Source organism: Chinchilla lanigera, unplaced genomic scaffold, assembly GCF_000276665.1.
Source record: "Chinchilla lanigera isolate Chin_1 unplaced genomic scaffold, ChiLan1.0 scaffold00049, whole genome shotgun sequence".
NCBI classification, from domain to species: Eukaryota; Metazoa; Chordata; class Mammalia; order Rodentia; family Chinchillidae; genus Chinchilla; species Chinchilla lanigera.
The window spans coordinates 1,667,342-1,688,479 of record NW_004955450.1 but is presented as its reverse complement, the minus strand read 5'-3'; the positions used below and the strand labels follow the sequence as shown (position 1 = coordinate 1,688,479).

The 21,138-nt window shown below is 35.4% G+C and overlaps 1 protein-coding gene across 4 annotated transcripts in view; it reads left to right on the top strand.

The window, feature by feature from the left end:
* Scaper (S-phase cyclin A-associated protein in the ER) overlaps positions 1-21,138 on the top strand; it is a 341,699-nt gene that overhangs the window by 133,202 nt on the left and 187,359 nt on the right. For all 4 annotated transcript variants that reach the window (XM_005393476.1, XM_005393474.1, XM_005393475.1 and 1 more), the window contains exon 21: positions 19,859-19,995. In XM_005393476.1, coding sequence (XP_005393533.1) covers positions 19,859-19,995 — 137 coding nt within the window. The remainder of the gene's footprint in view (positions 1-19,858; positions 19,996-21,138) is intronic.

The window sequence follows — 21,138 nt, the reverse complement described above, 5'->3', positions numbered from 1 at the left end:
TTCATCTCAGCTGCCCATTTTTGGACTGGGTCTTTGAATTTGGGGGGCTGATGTTGTTTAATTCTTTATATGTTCTAGACAGAAGACCTTTGTCCAAGGGACAGTTAGCTAAAATTTTTTGCCAATTTGTGGGCTTTCTTTTTACTCTGCTGGTGATTTCTTTAGATGTGCAGAAAATTTCAGTAGGATGAGATTCTAAGTATTTCATGTATAAAACATTTTGTTGTGTTGTTGAGACAGGATCTCACTGGGTAGTCCAGGCTGGCCTCAAACTTTCATGCTCCTGCTTCAGCCTCTCTAGTGTTGGGATCCACCACCACACCTATGTAGAAATTTTATGTGTGCATAATCTTGAAATCCATAACACTTTTATCGGGGAGAAATAGCAGTGAATTTTTATAGAAGCTTGTGAACAGGAATAGTTTTGTTTAAACAGTGGGGATAGATGACAATGTTGACATTTTACCTGCATAAGTTAGATTCTCTTCATTTAGTTTAATATGTTCCTGCCAGTTTGAACCAGTGGTGGTACATACATGACTGTCCCATCGGGCAGCTTGTACCCGTGGAGGTACAAATGGATCTAATCATTTTTATTGGTCTTTTTACTAATAAAATTAATAAAAAACTGCCTGCTGGGACAGTCAGGCATGTACTGCCAGTGGTATAAGCTGCCCCGTAGTGAGACATATGAATTATAGCCCCATTGTGAACATGTTAATAAATAATTGAGGGCTGGGGATACAGCTCTTTTGGTACCACATGTGCAGTGTGAGGTTCTGAGTTCAATTCCTGGTACCAAAGTTGGGGGGACATATATATATATATATATATAATTGATCACAAACGTTGTGACTTGCAATAAGACCTTATTCTTTATGTAAAATTTAGTGTCCAATATTTTAGTTTCATATTAGGTATTTTTAGGTGATTAGACAGTGTCTATTTTGGTTCAAAATTCCTGAATTGTAGTAATAATTATTTTTATCATAATAATTTTACCAGTCACTATACCTTCTTGTTACTGGCACAGAAGGCACATCTATAGCATGACAAAAATCACAAAGTTTACAAAATTTTACAATAATTCAAGTTAGTTTTCCTCTCAGAACATTTTTTAGGTTCCAGAGTATTTCAGCACCATCCCTTAATGTGTTTAGTCCCATCTTCCTGCCACCCAGATAAGATGTTAATACTTTTTTTTTCCTTTTTGTGTATTTGGAAGGGTGGACTAGTACAAAGTGTAGATAATGAGACCAGGTATAGAAAATAGAGCTAAATATTTACTTTTGTGACATGAAGTCACAGATAGCCCTAAAACTGAAAAGTGAAGAAGTTGCTACACAGATATCTACTAAGGAACACAGAGAAAAATAATCAGTTAAAATTCTTGCTTCTGGCCAAGGAACAAATGCATAAATAAGAAACTGCTTTTTAGACCGTTTAGATTATATGCATAGGGCCGGGGATATAGCTCAGCAGCACAAGCACCTGCCTGGCAAGCGTGAGGTCGTGAGTTCAATTCTCAGTACCCAAAAAATAAATAAATAAATAAATAAATAATATGCATAGGTAGTGTTACTAAAAGTAAAAGCCTTAGAGAAAATATGTCCATGTTGCTCAGGAGTTTTTTTCGTTCTGTTGTTTTAATCTGTGCTCAAAGTTAGATAAATGAATCTATTTGCCTCAAAAAATACCACCTTAGCAAAATTGGATAGTTGAGCCAATATTATCCTTAATTTTTCACTCTTCAAAATTTTTAAAATTTGTGCAGTGTCATCTGATAACGTTATAAGAGGCCATATATGAGATTCTGCTTAGGGAAGCTTCGACCTTATTGTTCAGATAGATGTATACAGGTTTTAAAATGTTTCTTGAAATAAGAAATTCTAAATAATTATAAAATAAAGCCATGTATTTTTAAGGTTGTAGAATTGACTGAATACACATAACTAAGGCATGCAGTTTACTGTTAACATATTTTCAACTGTGTTAATTAGCTACAAAGTTTGGAGGACAAAGTGAACCAGGTAGTTAATTCAGTAATTTGGTATTTTAGGCTGAATAAAATTAAGACTTTATTTTACCATGAATTCTTTAATTTTTAGTTTGAATTTAATTATAGGTTTTTATAATCATATTTTATCAAGTTAAGGAATTTTCCTTGTATCCCTAATTTTATAAGATATTAAACAACATTCACTTTTGTTGGACTTTTCCTTCATCTGCTGACTGTTTTTTTTTTTTACAAAATTGCTTTAACAAAAGCAAAATAGCATGTTCAACAAAATTTAATTGGGCAAAGGTTGCTTTTTCTCTTCTTATTAATTTTCCTAATTTTAAACTTGGTGAGCCAGGTGTGGTGGTGCACACCTGTAATCCCAGCACTCAGGAGGCTGAGGCGGGAGGATTGCCTCAAGTTCAAGGCCAACCTGGTCTCTAAGTTAGTTCGGGGTAGCCTGATTTTTACAGCAAGACCCTGTCTCAAAAAATCAAAACATCAAAATAAAAAACAAACTCACTTGGTGGTATTAAATACAACATGAATTTGTTTTAGAATTATTTAGGGTTTTCTTATTTCAGGATTATATTAGCTTCATATATAAGCCAGCTAATTTTTCATATTTTTGCTTTTATTCTAGGGAACCTGTTGCATGAAATAGAAAATTATTTTTTGTTTGAAGATTTTGATTGTCAGTATACTTGCATGTTATTAGTATGTGTTTTTGCAGAAATATTTTTTCTTTTTTAGTGAAATATACAAAACTTAAAATTTACTATCTTAATTTTTAAAGTTTTATTGCGGTACAGTTGACAGCTTGTATATATTCAAGGTGTAAAATGTGATGTGTCAATGTATGTATATATTGCCTAGTGATTCCACAAGTATATATGTATGTATGTATGTGAGGCTATTGTGAATGGGATTGCTTTTCTGATTTCTTTCTCAGTGACTTCTTTATTGGTGTATAAGAAAAGTACCAATTTTTGTATTTTGTTTTTGTGTCTTGCTGCTTTGCTGAATTTATTAGTTCTAAGACTTTGGTGGACTCTAATGTTTTCTAGGTATAGAATCACATTATGTGCCAACAGGAGTAATTTGACGTCCTCTTTTCTTATTTGTATCTCTTTCATTTCCTTCTCTTGTCTGGTTGCTGTACTGATTCCAGGACTACATTGAGTAATAGTGGTATGAGTGGACACCCTCATCTTGGAGGAAATGCTTTCACATTTTCCCTATTCAGTATGATAGTGGCTATAGGTTTGTTTGTTTTTATCATGTTGATTCATGATCTGTCTGCACCTTATTTATTCAGAGTATGATGCAGGGATGTTGAATTTTATCAAAGCCTTTTTCTGCATCTGTTGATGATCATGTGAGTTTTATCCTTCATTCTATTTATGTGCTGTATTATGTTTATTAATTTACATATGTTGAACCACCCTTGCATCCCTGCAGTGAAACCACCTTGATCATGGAGTTTAATCTTTTTAATGTGATGTTGAATTTGCTTTGCTAGTACTTTATTGAAGACTTTTCATCTAGGGTCATTAGGGGTATTGTTTTGTAGCATTCTTTTTGTGGTATTCTTATCAGGTTCTGGTAGGTTAGTACTGTTGGCTTTGTAGAATGACTTGGATAGGTTCTGTCCCTTTCTGACTTACGGTATAATTTGAGAAGCATTGGTATTCTTCTTTAAAGGTCTGATGAAATTCATCAGTGACTCCATCCAGTCCTGGGCTGTTCTTTGTTGGGAGACTTTATTACCGTTTCAGTCTCACTGCTTATTTTGATCTGTTTAGGTTCTTGTTGGGAGGCTTTTTATTACTGCATCAATCTCATTTCTTGTTACTGATGTTCTTGGGTTTTTCATATCCTCTTGCTTTAGTTTTGATAGGTCCTGTGTTTCCAGAACTGTGTCCGTTTCTTCCAGGTTTTCCAATTTATTGGCATGTCATTTTTCAAAATATTCTGTCATGTTCCTGTGAATTTCAGCTGTATCTGAAATTCCCCTCTTCTTGACTCTAATTTTATTTGGGTCTTCTCTGTCTTTTGGTCAGCTTAGCTAAAGGTTCGTCAATTTTATTTATCTTTTCAAAGAACTACCTCTTTGATATTGATCTTTTATATTTTTTTTCACGCTCTATTTCATTTATTTCTGCCTGTTTCATTTCCTTCTACTGATTATGGATTTCGTTCTTATTTTTAAGAGCCTTTAAATGCATCATTAGGGTATTTATTTAAGATCCCTCTGTTTTAATATAGGCACTCATATTTTTTTTGAGGATCTGAATTTCTGATTTTCTTTTTTTTGTTTGTTTGTTTTTTTTCTGGTACCAGGAATCGAACTCACAGCCTTGTGCTTGCCAGGCAGGCGCTGTGCCATTGAGCTAAATCCCCAGCCCCTGATTTTCTTACTTACCTTCAAAAATTAACTGACACATAGTAGAACATATTTTCAGTGTACAATGTGACATCTCTATACATTTATATAATATGCAATGATCAAATCAGAGTAAGCAGCATGCATATCATCTTAAACACTTATTTTTTTGTGTTGGAAAGCATTCAAAATCTTCTGTAGTAGCTCTTTTGAAATATACAATGAATTGTCAACTGTAGTTGTCCTATAATGCTAATTCCTCCTATTCAGTGACACCTCTATACCTGTTAGTTATCTTCTCTCCACACATTCTTCACTCTTCCCTGTTTCTTTTTTTTTTCTGGTACCAGGAATCGAACTCACAACCTTGCACTTGTGGGGCAGGCGCTGTGCCGCTGAGCTAAATGCCCAGTCCCTCTTCCCTGTTTCTGATAACCACTATTCTATCCTCTACTTACATGAGATGACTTTTTAAACTTCTCCATGCAAGTGAGACCATGTGGAAATAACTCATCTTTTTGAAATACTTTCTTTTCCTGGCCTCTAGCATATTTTCTTCTAGCTTGCTGGTAAGTCCTTCCCAATCATTTACTGGTTTTTCCTTTCCACCTCTACTTGTTTATTATGTTGGCATACCCCAGGGCTTGGTCTTTGCTCTCTTCTCTAGCTGTACTAGGGCACCCATATTTGTAAACTTCCTTCTCACTACTGCTTTCGCTGTATCCCACAGATTGTGATATGTTGTGTTTCTATTTTCACTTGATTAATGAATTTTGAAATTTCTACCTTATTTTTTCTATGACCTAACACTTGCTCATAAGTGTTGTTCAGTCTTCATCTGTCTTATGTTTTCTGCAATTTCTTTTGCTGTTTATTTATAATTTCATTCCATTGTGATCTGATAAAATGCAAGAAAGAAATTTGATGTTGTTAAGACTTGACTTATGCCTTAATTGTATGACCTGTATTGGAAAAAGTTCTGTTAATTAAAAAAAAAATAGTGTATAACTGCTGGATAGAATGTTATGTAGATGTCTGCTGAGTTCATTTGATACAGTGTAATTTAACGTTGATGTTTCTTGGTTGACTTTTTTGTGATCTATTGGTGAGAGTAGGCTATTGAAGTCAGTGTGACTGCCTTGGAGCCTCCCTCTCTCCCTTTTTGCGTGGTAGTGCTTACAGTATAAAACTGGGTACTCCAGTGTTCAGTTTTGCATGTATGTATAATAATTATAGCTTCTTGGTTTTTGTTCCATTGATAATATTTGGTGACCTTCTTTGTCTCTTTTGATTTTGGCTTCAAATCCATTTCTCTTCTGCTGAGAGTTTTCCAGAAAGTTGTTTTTAATTTTAAAATCATTTTCATGAACTACTGATGAATATTTTTCAATTTATCTTTTTAGTTATATCCCCTTTAGTCATAATGTTTTCATTTCTTATCAAGTTTTATTCTCTCTTTGGTTTTAGATGGATCTCTTTATTAATAGCTTATGGATGGATTTTGTTCTATTAGTCTTTTGTGTCTGTCTTTTAGTTAAGGGTTTAAAAAAAAAACAGATGCAGTATTGTAGTATGTCATACAATTTTATTTTCATTGCAGTATGTCTTAATGTAAGAAATTTGAAAATTGGGCAACTTCTTTCATTTGAAGGTTTAGGAACAATTTTTTCTTGGAGCTTTGAAGTACTGTATAACTGTCATTCTTTAAGTTGTTTACCTGTAGTTACATAATTTAGTAGGTTTTGGCACATGCATACACCCATGAGACCATCATCATGATCAAGATAGTAGACACATCCATCCCCTCAAAAGTTGCTTGAACACATATCATTGCTATTTTTGTCTAATTGTTCTCTCAGTTTTTGAGAGAAGGGTTTTTAAATCTCTGATCTTAATCGTCCCTATTTCTGTTGTCAGTTTTATCGGCCTTTGTATCATGTAGCTTTAAATCTCATCATTAGGTGTATAAATGACAAAGATTATTGTGTCCTCTTTGTTAATTGGCCTTTTCTCTATTATGGAATGATCTTTGTTATGCCTGGTGATGTTCTTTCCTTTGAAGTCTGCCTTGTCTAACATGAATGTAGTAAAATGCCTCTGCCTTTCCTCTCATGTCCATGTAGTGCACATTTTTCTATATTCTTTTTAGTGTAACACAGAGGCTTGGGTGCTGTGGGTATGATGTGACACACCTGACCCCTTGCGTGCCTGTCACCCAGTGCCAGGGAAAGCACTTGATGCTGAGGAGGGCTGCCTCTGACCATTATCCCCCTCAGAGCTTGGATTGAAGGGTGATGTTTTTCGTGATATATGGCATTATTGTTGCTTGATTCTTGAAATTATTTCTAAAGATGAACTTGATAGTAATCCAGGTTACTGTATTTGAAATCTTGGTATTCTGAGAAAAAACCCTTTAATTCCCAGAGCTGTTTCAATACAGGGGAACCATTCCTAGTTGCAGTATTGAGCTCAGACCTATCTCATTCTTCATAGCATGATGAATTAAAAAGCTGTTGAACTCTGGGCCTTTCTTTGAGTCATCTGTTAAACCTCAGATTGGATCAGAAAAGAGCGTCAGAATCTGTAGAAGAAGGCTTTGCCTCATTCATCATCTCCACCTACCAGAAAATTGACGGAGTATTTGTAATTGTCACAGAATGACAGGGGGACAGATGGTGGACTATCATCCTTATCAGAAGATGGCTCTTTCTCTTTCTCATGGTGTCTGTTTTGTAGTATTTCATTAGCTTCATTTATCTCATCTATCATTTGAAACAATGTAATACATAGATTGTAACTGATAAAAACATAAGCATGTCCTATATCTGTAGAAGGGATCTTGACAGAGTTGAATCTTTTGTATAATTTAAGTGGCCTGTCTAGTTTAAGAAGTTTCTTTGCCATGTTTGTTTAATTTTTCCAAATCATGCTATGACATAGGGCATCATTTGATAAAAGGCATTGTAGTTCAGACTTCCTCAAATTTACTGTCTGAGAAAATTTTAAACAATTTAAATATAGTGAAACATTCAAAATTTTCATTGTTTAGGGCATTTCTTGATCAGTTGCTTGCATACTCTGCCATCACTCAGGAAGCACTAGCAAATGTCTTATGAATCCACCTCAGATAAATTTCAGTTTGTCAAACCTCTGAACATGTTCATTCTAATAGGAATTTTTCTTTGTGATGCTTTCATTTTTGAAAAATGTTGGGATCATATCTAAGGAGTCTGTGTGACATAGCTAATGCCATTGGAGGAATATCAATTTTACAAATCTGCTTTAAAGAGTTCCTTAAAACTTCTTCTGAAGGACAATCTCCTATAATAGTTTTCTGGAGGAATGATATAGATCAAAAGAACACAGATTCTTGGTTTTATTCTGAGTAAAACTCTGACATCTGGAGAATTGTTCCTCTTTACTTAAGCAGTTAGCCTAAGCCCTTGATACACAGTAGGTATTGAATTAAGTGTTCATAAATTGAGTTGGAACTATAGCTATTTTTAGTATGCTGTATTTGTGAGGGCACTATTCAGAATATATGGTAAAGTGCTGTCTAACAAGTCTGTGTTTTAAATTGAGTTTTCCTTTTTATCTCTCAATTTTCTTTCCTTTTTATCTCTCAATTTTCTTTCCTTTTTGTCTCTCAATTTTTCCTTTCCTTTTTATCTCTCAATTCTTCTTTCCCAGACATCTCCGCAGCTCCTTTTTTTTTTCTTTTTTTTTTTTTTCCGCAGCTCCTTTGCTCTTGCATCTCCCTTGCTGTTTACTTCCTGATCTCATAATCATTTAGAGACACAAAAACACACTCCAAGTCCTCAGCCTCCAGCCTCCAGCCTGTCCCTGTTCTAGTAGAGCACAGGGAGAAGAGCTGGAAAATGCTTCCTGTAATGCTATTTATTGCTGTGCTCGGCAACCTGAAGAAGAGTACAGTAATTTAAGATATTTTGAAGAATTTAAGACAAATGATATTTTATTATTGAATAAACTAATATCATTGAATTATTGAATTGCAAAGTTGATTTAGAAGGTACAGGATGAAATTGAGAGAAAAAAGTTGTTTTTCTAAATAAAATGTGAAAAACATTTGTATTATTTTCTTATTTGCGTAGATTTGTAACTTGGCACCTACTGTGGTCTTGCAAAGTTTTGGCTCCAGGGAAATTAGCTTCTGATGAATGACATTAGATTTCCATTAAACATTGTTAATTTTCAAATAAAAATGTATTTATAGAATTGTGATAATCTTTGGTCCCTTTTTCTGAGCAATCATTTTAATCCTTTTGATCTGAGATTAACATCCTTGAAAATTCTCAGTTCTATATTACTATATTTTAAAATAATAAGAAGCAGATTTCTTACTTCCATGTGCCATATTTTATGAAATGTTTTTATTGTGAGACAAATTTTAAGAAGTCTGTAAGGGGGTTGGGGATTTAGCTCAGTGGCAAAGTGCCTGCCTGGCAAGCGCAAGGCCGTGAGTTTGATTCCTGGTATTGGAAGAAAAGACAAAAAAACAAAAAACAAAAACAAAAACAAAAAAAGAAGTCTGTAAAAATGGCAGTTTAACAAAATCCTGTATCATTTTTATATTCCCGCTTCTCCTAGTTTTAGAACTTTTGCATTGTTTCCCAAAGATTGTGAAACTTTCTGTAGCTTAATTTTTTTATGTCTCAATTTAAAAATATTGAAATACAGGAAACTTTAGGAAGTCTGATAGAATATCAAAGTCATAAACCTCAGCATGAATTATTTCATTTAATATAGTAAATTATGTTAGGCCAGAGGTTTAGTCGGGTGTGCCATAAAAGGTAATTAAAAGAATAAGAAGGGTATAAACTTCGATGAGATCATGTCTATATAGGTATTAGTTTCCTTATGTACATTATTAGTCTTTCATAGTATTGCAATGTTTTTGAATAAGAATTCACAGTTGTGACTTAACAGCTATAGTTTGTTTGTATGTAAATACATAACCATCCTTAAGTAGGTTTTGTGCTTCTTGACATTTAGAATATTAGAAAAAGGGAGCTTTGGAATTTATTCTCAATTTTCTTTTTCTTTCTTCTTTTCTCCCTCCTTCCTCCCAACACAAGGCTTGAGCCCAGGAAGTGCTGTGCTGAGCCACATCCTTAGCTCTTTTTACTTTGAGATAGGCTCTCACTAAATTGCCTAGGCTGGCCGTGAACTTTAAGTGTTCTTGCCTCAGCCCTTGAGTACCTGGGATTACTGGTAGATGCTACCCTGCCAAGCTCCCCAATCTGTTTTACTAATTAGAAGATTGAGGCCCAGAAAAGTTGCTCAGTTATGAGTTGCAGATTTTGTCTTGTGCATTTCTTTATTTATAGTTCAGTGCTATTTCTCCTCAACCTGTTTTTCGACATCTAAAGGAAAATAATGTCTGCTATTAGTCCTTATTTAGAATCAACAATATCAAATGTGACTGAAAGTCATGTCTGCTTTTGTTAATAGGAAAGTAGGACTTCCATCGAACAGGACTCCTTGAGGCTAGAAATTATATTTTTAAAAGTTATCAGGAAGGAAGGAGATCCCCAGGACTTTGTGAAGATTTTTGTTCTTGATTGATTTGCATTTTAAAAGTGAAGAAATAAATCATAGTTACCGTATCTTAAAGAGTGTATCTTTGTCTTAACTTGTGCCTGTGTCATAATGGAATTGTGAGTAGGTGCAAAAGATGAGTGTATTTTCCTCAGTGGTGCTCACTGTTCTATAGAACAAATGGTCCTACAATTATAACCTTATGTAAATTGACTATAGAACTTGCTTTTCCTTACATGTCTTTAAGAGCATTAATTTGATTAATTTGATAGAGTTTAAGTAATGCTGGTTAACTTTATTTTAGTACTAGAGATTGAACACAGGCCTTTGTACTGAACTACGTCACTAGCCACTAAAATTTTTTTTTTTTTTTAATTTTGCTAAGTTTCCCAGGCAGGGCTGGAATTAGTGATCCTCCTGTCTCAGCTTCCCAGAATTCTGGGAAGAATTAGAATTTACCATCACACCCAGCTGCTTATTAACATCGTGATCTAATTTTCTCTTTTTATTCTAGTCTCACACATTTACACAACTAAAACTGCATAACAGATTTAAATCTTAAATTTTTATTTAACATTTTACGATGAGCATTTTAAAATTAATCAAGTTTGTATAGTATCACTTTAATGAGTATTCCATAATTTTTATAATTAATTCTCTGCTGCTGATACATTATTATACATTTCATTGTAGTGAACTTTTTCTTTTTGTTGGTTTTTCTCTGGTATCGGGAACCGAACTCACGACCTTGCGCTTGCCAGGCAGGTGCTTTTGCCGCTGAGCTAAATCCCCAGCCCTGAATTTTTTCATAAAGAATTCCTTTGTATTTTTCATTTCCTCATGGTAATTTTGTGAAAGTAAAATTATTTTTATTTTTGTTCTTTTACTAACCATTTATTAAATGCTAATTAAACTGGGCTTTGAGACTAGTTGGTTGTTCAGCAAGGTAGACTTACTAGAAAGTTAGGAAATGTGACCACATAGAACAAAGGCAAGGGACATTCATATCTGAGCACTGGATTCTGGGTCTAGACCAGCAAGAGGAACTTCCCAACCTCCTGCTTGTGGAGCTACTGGTGTGCTTCCTGTCATGACAGAAGTGGCTAAGGGTGAGGGGAAGTGCACTGGAAGCTTTACATTAAGGTAGCTCCAGAAAGCAGAATGTGGCTCTTTTGGTCAACACTGTTACTTAGGAATTTCGGGTTGTACATCATTTTGCACTTTGCAGTTAACTTTGGCCCTATTCCATAACCTCAATATAAGAGAATTAGGCAAGTAAGGTGATTGAATCAGTACAGATCTGTATGTCGCTACTTATTTCAGAAAACCAAAAAGTTTTCCATTTTGAAGCTCAAATTGTACTATCTTTTTACTCAGTGGGAGCCTCTAGAAGTTTGTTCTCAAGTTCTTTTGACATGGTCCGAATCATATTTGATAGTTTCCTGCTATCCAGTATGGCATAGTAGTTAGACCTATGATCAACCATTTTGGGAAGAAGTTCTGGGTACTTACTGAGAAATGGTATTTCAGCATTGTCAGGGATGCTCATTGCTACTGGGTTGGTAATTGTGAACAGAATTAGTAAAGAAATAAGCTGTATGTGATGTGATTTGTATGCATGTATTTACACGCATTCATATATACATATGTGTATATGTACACATTTATAGATATCTATATATGTACATGTAGATTTATTTTTTCTGTTTAAAATTAATTGCCTTATAAATCCTTCCAGTTCAAATGTAGGATTCTAGTTTTGTTTAACATCATCTGTATTACATCCTGTATCTGTTTTCTTCCATACCAAACTCCCAAGTTTTAAAGGATACAGGAGGTGATAGATTTAAAACACAATCACCTTTACTTTATCTCATACATACACAACAGTCTTTGAATAACATTAGTAATACGGTCAACCATTGTAACTGCAAAAAGCAGTTTAAATTTTTTATATGTTCTCCCTAATCTTTTAAATAGTAACTGTGTTAGGCCCTGCATGGTGGCGCACGCCTGTAATCTCAGCACTTGGGAGGCTGAGACAGGAGGATCATTGTGAGTTCAAGACCAGCCTTGGCTACAAAGTGAGCTTAAGGCCAGCCTGAACTGCATAGCAAGACCCTGTCTCAAAAAGCACCCCCACCCCCCCAAAAAAAGTAATTTTATGAAAAGTCTAAGATGTAGCTATCACCTACTAGAGCCAGTACTTAGTTTTTTTGTACCTAATTTAGTCTTGTGTCAGTATATGTGTAGTGTTTACCATTCATCCTTAATTTCATGTCTGTCCACTCATTTTGGTTTTCTGTGGCATTTTCTTTAGAAGAGTCTTCAGGAAGAGCTTATAAGAATAAGTTGTTGATGTTATTTATTAATGTGGCGCAGAGGCTTAATCCCAGGGCCTTTGCACTGAGCTATATCCCTGGCCCCTTATGTTTTTTTGTTTTGAGATAGGGTCTTGTTAAGTTGCCTAGATTTGGCTCAAACTTGCAATACTTCTGAAGTGGGTTTTTTTTTTTAATGTTGATAGTAGTTTTTTTGTGCTGTTTGTATTTGAAAATTATTTGTACTTAGGTATATACCCCTTAGCTTACATGTCTCTTTGCACATACTAAATGCATAACTTCATTTTCTTCTAGCTTAAAATGTTGCTTTCAGAAAGGTGAAGATACTCTAGTTTCCAACTTGTAAGTCACTTGCTTTTTTCCCCCTAGTGCCCGAAGAATTTTTTTCTTTTAAAAAAAAGCAGAAATTTTAATAGGCTCTTTTTTGATATTAGCCATTATGGGTGGGTTACTGTTTGCAGTAATCTTTGATTATGTTCTTTTCATGAAAGTTTTTTTGAATTAAAATTTGTAACATTTCATCTCTTCCCTCACTCGTTTTATTTTTCAAGGATTTTATTATTCTATTACCTATTGTCTGTAAATTATATCTTTGCCTCTCCAATATTTCCATTTAGTCACAAATCACTTTTTCTTTCTTTTATGTAAAATTTCTCTTTCACATTTTATTTGTTTGAGGCATTATTTGTTGTGTTTACTCACTTCTTTTTATTTTTTTGGTCTTTTTCGAGACAGGATCTCCCTATGCAGTTCAGGCTGACCTTGAGCTCACTTTGCGTAGCTCAGGCTGGCCTTGAACTTGCAACGATCCTCCTGCCTCAGCCTTCTGAGTACTGGGATTATAGATGTGCACCACCATGCCCAGCTTGTTTACTCACTGTTATGTGTGTCTTTATTTTATTTTTGTTTCTTAACTGGATTTTTTGTTTTCAATCTTTCAGTTTTATGACCTAATTTTTTAGTTTTTATTATTGTCATTTGTATTGTTCCCTCATGCTTTATTACAATTTCTCTTATGTACTTTAGTGTACTTTATTACAATTTCTCTTATGTACTTTAGCATGAATCCAGGTATCAGTCAGTGCTTACTAGACAAACAGATTTAATGCAAGATATACATATATAAGAATTTACAGGACTGAGTTACAATGGCTGCCCACAGAAGTCAGATATGGAAGAGTGCAAAACTTCTGTCTGCATACTGGCCATCTGAAGTATCCAGTTGAAGACCTGGAGCTCCCTGCAGTGTCCTGCAAAAGTCATCAGGAGGCCGAAGAGTCTACACCAGAATGCTGAAAGGTCTGTGCTGGAGGCTGAGCAATCTGTGCTGGGGGTCCAAGGTGAAGCCTGGAGCTCTTCTGAAGAAACTGAAGCAAGCCTTCCTTCTTCATTTCTCTTTTATACCATTCAGGCGACAAGCCTCGCTAGGATGGGTCTTCCATACCCAGAACTATGCTGATCCAGTTTGGGCATTTCTTTTTCAAGTTGACACAGTCAGTTAGTTAACTATCACACTTACGTTTGAGTCTGTGCATATTTTTGTTGCTTTTGTCACTAGACAGTGTAGAAAAAGGTTTCCCAAGGAGGAGATGGGAAGCTCAGCTCACCCCGTGGAGTAACGTTGATAACTACCCCCAGAAGGCATTCAGGAGGAAACGAGGCCTTGGCTTGTCCTATAGTGCAGGCTCTTGGGCTTTCCTCACACAAGGGCCTTCCAGGACCTGTCAGTGTGAGCACAGGCAGATTTATGAGACAGAGTCAGAAAGAGAGAGACAGAAGGAAGGGGCTGCAGCTTGAGGGGCGTGAGGGCAGAGCCCTGATCATGAAGCTCTGACTGACCTGTGAACAAGAAGGAAACGAGCCAGCCCCAGGCAAGCCAGGTCCAGGGGTTCATTCTTTCTGTTTTCGTTGTGCAAGGGGACAGTGCTGTCTCCATAAGATGGTTATTTCTGCTGAGGCCAGTGTCAGTTTCGTGGGGATTCTGCATGAATCCAGGTGACTTTAGGTTTAAAACAAGCACTGGAAACTTCTAGGCACTTACTGATAGCTGAATGTTCCTATAAATCTCTTACCTTCAGTTTTGGAGGTAGATGAGATAGCTTATGTACACTGAGGGCTAGTCAGCCTTGTTTTGCCAACTTTTAGACAGACATTCCCTCAGCAATTACCATGCCTGTGTGCAGAGATGAGCAGGGATCCAACCAAAGTTTTAAAGTGATAAAGGGCAAAAGGAAGGTCAAGCCTTATTCTGCTTTTATTTACGTATTGGACATCTCTAGGGCCAAGTGAAGAGTCTTAGTGGTCTTTAGCAAAAACAACATTTATAACTTCCTGACCACCTCAGAAGAAAACACAAATCATGCTTTTAATGAGTAATAGGCTGAGGCCCTGTTTGCAATATGGTGGTCTTTGTCTCATTTTCATTGTTTGTAAGGTTTTTCTTAATAACTTTGGCATTTGGCCCTTGTTACTTTTCTGTTACTTATTTTTACCTTGAATTAGTTTTATAAAACTGTTTTTCTTTTGGTTTTAGAAGCAGTCTCACTGTGTAGTTCAGGCTGGCCTTGAGTTCACTGTATACACCAGGGGGACCTTGAGTTTGCTCCTGCCTCAGCCTCAGAGTGCTGGGATTACAGGTGTGCACCACCACACTTGGATAGCTTTATAAAACTTTCAGGAGGTGCGATTTGGGGTAGCTCTTCTAACCTCATAGAGATTCCTGTTGTATTCATTTTGTGGAAAGTATCACAGCTTGTTTCCTGAAATTTCCTTATCCTGTTTCCTGTTCTGCTTTCATCTGTGCATTTCCCCTTTGTGTCTGTTATGCCCCATTTACCGATCAGTTTTTCCTGTGAGGCTTGTCTGAGAGGAGATCTATGGCTCGGTGCCGACAGTCCATGCCAAGGGACTCCCCTTCCTTCACATAGACGTCAGTGAGGCAGTGTCCTTCTGTTGCTTCTGCATCTCAGACCCCTCTCACTTCAGGTGCTATTCCGCCTGGACCTTATGGGTTCTCCACTGAATGACTTTTCCTTTTTTAGCTTGCATTGTTCTCCTCATTGTCTCCCTCTGGTTTCTCCTACACAGACACTGAAACCTATTTCTTTTGGGATCCTCATCATGTAGTTGTATTGTAGATATTTCCATGGATTTTTCTTTGCTATAAACTGTAATTACTCTGTTTTTACATGTGAATTCAGAGTCTAAAACTCTGCTACCACTGTTCTCAGAATTCTCCTATATAAGAATTGTAGTGAACTACTTGCTCACTGTAGAAAAACCTCTTTACATACTTTCAATCTTCAGGAACCATGCCAAAATTGTCTTTTTTAGTTCCTTCACAGTTTCAATAGAATAATAGCTGTTGATTATCCTGTGTCACACTCAACAATGTACCTCTTTTATCATCAAAAGGTGACTTTGCTCTTAAAAAAAAGCAAAACAAATAATATAAGCCATTAGAAGCAAATATATAAAAACCTGAATTGCATTGTCTTAGTTACCTTTCTCTCATTGCTAAGACAAAATACTGCAACACCCAGAGTTAAAGGGGAAACAGTTTATGTAGCTCTTGGTGTGTAGAGGTTTCATTTCATAGTTGGCTCTAAGGCTGGTTGACACATAGCAGAGGAGCAACCCTTCATGGCAGAGGAAGACAGCAAAAGCAACAGGATAGAGACAAGATTTTCTGTCCCTTATATTGTATGCAGGCTACTTGCCCTGGGGCAGGAGTAGCACTCACCCTTAATCCTAGCATTGGACCATGAATCAATAATAAACTCTAGATTCAACCACCTCTGAAAAGCCTACCCCCCATGACCACATTAGGCTTTGAGGGGACAGCTGGACACAAAGCATGATATCTGTTTATAGAAAGCTGAATAAAAGACTCATTCTAAGTCACAGGAAGACAAAATACAAGCAAATGGTCAAATGTACAAATACCAGTTTTTCAGCTAACAAACTGGCAGAATTACAAACAAAACAGAAACAGTTGGTATTGGTAAACTACTGTGAAGACATAAATTAATTTCCTTTTTTGTTTTTCAATTTGGAAATATTTTCCAGAAGCCTTAAAAATGTGCAATTTGTGACCTAAAAATTTAATTTTGGTGATTTGATCATAATGGGGTAATTGCCTTGTTTGAATATTAACTCTAGGAATATTTATGTCATTAATTATTGTATTGAAAAATTTTAAATTGTTTATATGTCTAGTAATAAGATGTTAGTAAAATTTTTATATCCATGAAATGAAATACCTTGTAGCTATAACCTTATATTGTAAAATATTAATTTATGGTCAGTATGTTTAGAGTATTATATGAAAAAACAGGCCCACAGTATTATAAATGTAACTTTCTATTTTTATAAAAATATGTATGTATGCAAAGAAACATATCTCCAGAATGATGTACTCCAAAGTATTATTTGTTATTTTTAGATGTTAGAATCGTAGGAGGTTTTATCTTAATTTTATTTATCCATATTTTCTATAACACAACATGGTTTAAATTAAGAAAAGTTATTACTGTTAAGTCAACCAATTTTTTTAAGATTTAAAAAAATTAATGTGAATACCTGATGTGTGTGTCTGTGTGAATGCATATGTAAATCAAATGTCTATTTTAACAGTGTGATTCTGGGTAGTTGTAGATAGAGTCAAATATGGTGCCTGCCACTATATAGTAGAATCCTTAATGGTTTCTGTTAGATATGTAAATTATATTTATACACAGCTGAAAATAGTATAATTGGACCTTTCACTGAGTTAAAGATGTCATTTAGAATATTCTTTTTCCTTAGTGTAGTAATAGAAATTACATGGCAAAGACTAGCCTATCTGAACAGTTTAGTGGGAGGGAATGTAGAGTAGTAAAAAATTTGATCTTACAAAGTTAGCCAGCTGTTTTAACTTTCAGGTTAGTGACCATGAGCATAATACCAAACCTTTTTGAGGTTTGCCTGTTTATTTGTTAAGTATCTGTAAAAAGTAAATGTACTTCCACTTGTCTTATGGGGTTATGAAGATTACAAGAAATAATCTGTATAATTTATTCAGCCCGTTGCTAATCACATAATAAGTGTTCCATAATATATATGGTGATAATATATATGGTGATTCCACATACAACTTATATCTTATCCTGTGTATTATATATCTTATGGGAAAAGCATCCCTTTCTTTTTTCTTCCATTTCCCTTGCAAAGAAAGAACCAGGTTATTTTTTTTAAGTTTACTTGTGTATAGATGGGTATACTTATTATTTATATCATTTTTTATTACTTATAAAATAAAAGATAATATATAACAGGTGTAGTTTATGAAAGAAAAATAATTCCTTCCGTATGTAAGAATATTTTCTTCCTTTGACTATGAGATTTTTGGTTTTGGGGGACTTTTCTTTTGGTAGACTGATTTGAAAAGTAAACACAGTTGTATAACACAGGCTCATTTCCACCTCTGTCTCTAAGGTAGCACTCAAGAATGTGGACTCTGTAATCATACTGTCTGGGTTTAAGTTTGAGCTCGGTTGTACTGTTTGCCAAGCCACTCAGTCATGACTTTGACTTAACTTTAGGCAAGTTGTTTGTATCTCAGTTTTCCATAGTTAAAATCAATATAGTAAAACTACATGCCTTGAAGTGTGTTCTAAAGACTAAATGAATGATTTTGTATGAGACACTTAGTGTATGTTGTATAACCCCCTTATCAGTACTTCTGTTACATTATCTTCTTTTTTATTCATTCAATTAACACATTTTTATTGAGTGCTTGCCATATGCCAGACATAGTCCTAGACACAACAACATTCACGAAGGAAAGAAAGTCATTGCTCTTGAAAAACTTATATTTTAATGAAGGAGGCTGCAGTGAATGTATGCTGTTAGACAGTGATGTAGGCAAGACCTGTAAAGAAAAAGAGACAAAGTAAGGAGATAGCAGATAAGAATTTTTTTTTTTTAAGATTGAATGGTCATTTTAGTTGAGACCATGCAAATTTCTAAGAGAAGAGTATTTTTGCCTAAGAGAACAACTTAGTGTCCTGAGGCAGTAATGTTTCTGAAGAATGTGGGGAGGAGCAAGAAGACACTGTGGATGTGGTTTTAGTGAATAAAGGAAAGGGTTATGTGAGGTTAGAGCGGTCAGTGATGCAGGTTACAAGCCATTGTGGAGTATTTGTGTCTCATCACACTTATGAGCCTAAGTGTGATGAGACAGCAAGTTTTGATAAGTGGAATGATATGATTTATATTTTTAAAAAAGTAACTGGCTGCTTCTATAAGTAAGAGACCTGGAAGTCAAATTAGAAAGTGGGAGGTCATTCAAGAGATGATGGCAGTGATACAGGCAAGTCACTGGTGACTTAGGTTAGGTGATGGTGGCCAAAAAAGCATTTGAATTGGGGATAACATGTGGGTTGTATTTGAAAAGAGACTGGACATGATTTGCTGATGTACTAGATGTGTGCATTTATGCCAGTTTTTACTGTTTATTGAAATAGGAAACCCTCTGGGCAACTTTATGTATATGGGGAGCATAAGAGTTTGATGTAGACATTTTACTTTAGAAATGCTGGTCATGGAAATTATTTACGGGAGAGGCTTGAGAAGATATTTTTTATGTAGATAATTGGAGTTTAGGAGAAAAGTCAGGAGTAGCGATAAAATTTGAGCATTGTTCGTGGGCAAATAATATGTCAGGCCACTGCATTTGAGGGATGAGTTTGGAGAGAAAAGAGGGAAGCTCTGATGACAGACAGCTCTTGTATAAACGAGTATTTGGAGTCAAGAAGAAAAGGCTTCAACAAAGAAGATCTAGAAGGAATAGCTGGTGAATTAGAACAATGTAATGACGGGAGCCACATGAAGAAAGAGTCTTGGTGAGGGAGAGTGCTATTTAGGGCTGAGACTGCAACAGGAAGGTGAGAACAAGAGGTACCTTTTGGTGGCGCTGACAAGCACAATTTATACCATGTTCAAGTTTTAAGGCAAAAGCTGGCAGAAATGAATTCAAGAGAGAATGAGAGTTAAAGTAAAGACAAAGAGGATAAACTTTCATTGCATTTCATTAAAAAAAAAGTATAGTAGCTGGAGGGGGATTCCTTTGAGATAATTTAAGTAGAAAAAATTTAAGTGATTTAAATATAAAGTGAACAATTGTGCCAAAAATAGGAGAAATAGCCATACACAGAAAAAAGGAATGGAATCCAGTGTACATGTGGAAGACTTAGCCCCAGATAGGAACATGAGTGTTCATATAGAACAGGAGAAAAGACATACATTTATGCCTTTCCTTTTACAGTACACTTGTGGTGTTGTGGACGGGGATTTCATCCAGTCCATGTATTTTTAGTCTTTAACACTGTTGATGTTCAGTGAAGATTTGATGAGGCAGAGAAGTCCCAAGTAAAACAAATTCTTCAAAGTTTTCCAAAGTGACTGTGGAAACCAGTATTTCATAGCACTTACTTTTAGTTTCATCTGTTTAATCTTTCATATTTACTAGTCTGTAGAAATCATGTTATTTTTAAACCATCATTGTTACTATTTTATTGATTAATCTTGCAGGAGCATCTTTCTTTGAAGAAGTATATTGTTGATGTTGTGGTTGAAAATTCAGCTCCCTCGGAGCCTTTGAAAGATGGAGAAGACCGGCAAAAAAATAAAAAAAAGGCTAAAAGGATAAAAGCCCGGATGAACTCCAGGTATTTAAATATTGTTAAGAACAAAGCAAAACAGAGTATTCGTGAGGTATCTTTTAATGCAAACCCAAGAAAGACAAAAAAAGTTTGAAGTTGTTTGCTTTTGGAAAGGCTTGGAAATAACACTGATGAGCCTAATTTATAGCCACTTTCTTTGATTGAGACAGAAACTGCATATCGATCTAAAGCCCTTACTTTCACCTGTTAAGAGCTCTTCTTATAATTGGATGCCAGAGCCCTGCCAAACTTGTGCCTCCTTCAGCATGCAATACTATGTTTAAATATGTGTAAACCAAGCCTATTTTTCTTTCCAACTATTGATTTTTAAATGAAGTATCAAAGAAAATCAATAGCAATCAACAAATAGAAGTCTGCTGGCTGTAGTGTCAAACCCCACGACTGGGTTTAATCAATTTGGTTGCCTGTCACAACAAGAAAAAGTTCAAGAAATATCTTAAAATGGAAAGTGAGTTGTCAGACCTGTAGTTTATCATCAGCCGCTGAAGTGACATCTGAAGATCAGACAACCATGTAGTACATCATTACATCACTGGCATCGAGTGTCATCTGGTGACTGATGGGTCTCATTGGAGGACACAGACAGAGCTCTTCCTTAGTACATAATCTAGTGCTGTTTGAGGAGAAGTATTCTGAATATGTTGTTACACTTTTATTCCCAAATGTTCTGGAGATAGAAAAACTTGACCCATGGGATTATAAAAATATAGAACTAGAATAATATAGAACTAGAATAACTATTGTTCTGTTGCTTCTGTGTTCAGATTATGATCTATCAAAGTGTCCATTTTATGGACACTCACAGAATCAGTGGTAACTTCAGAGGGTCCATCAATGCAAAGAATAGAGAAGGCTTTCTTGATTTTAGTTTTGAAGTCACTCCAGCTTTCTAAGAATAGTTTTACAGTTTACTTTATTTCTAGTTCATACTAAGAAATTACCGACCTGACACTTGTTCTTTGGTTCTTTTTTTCTTTAAATACCTTCTAATTTGTAATGATTACCAGTTTTATTCCTTCAATTTCCCTCAAATTTGATGTGTCCAACAGACCTGTTTTCCTCTCTCCACAAAACCCACCATAGCCCATAGTCTTCTCTGTCTCAGTGAACCAGTTCTATTTTGATCAC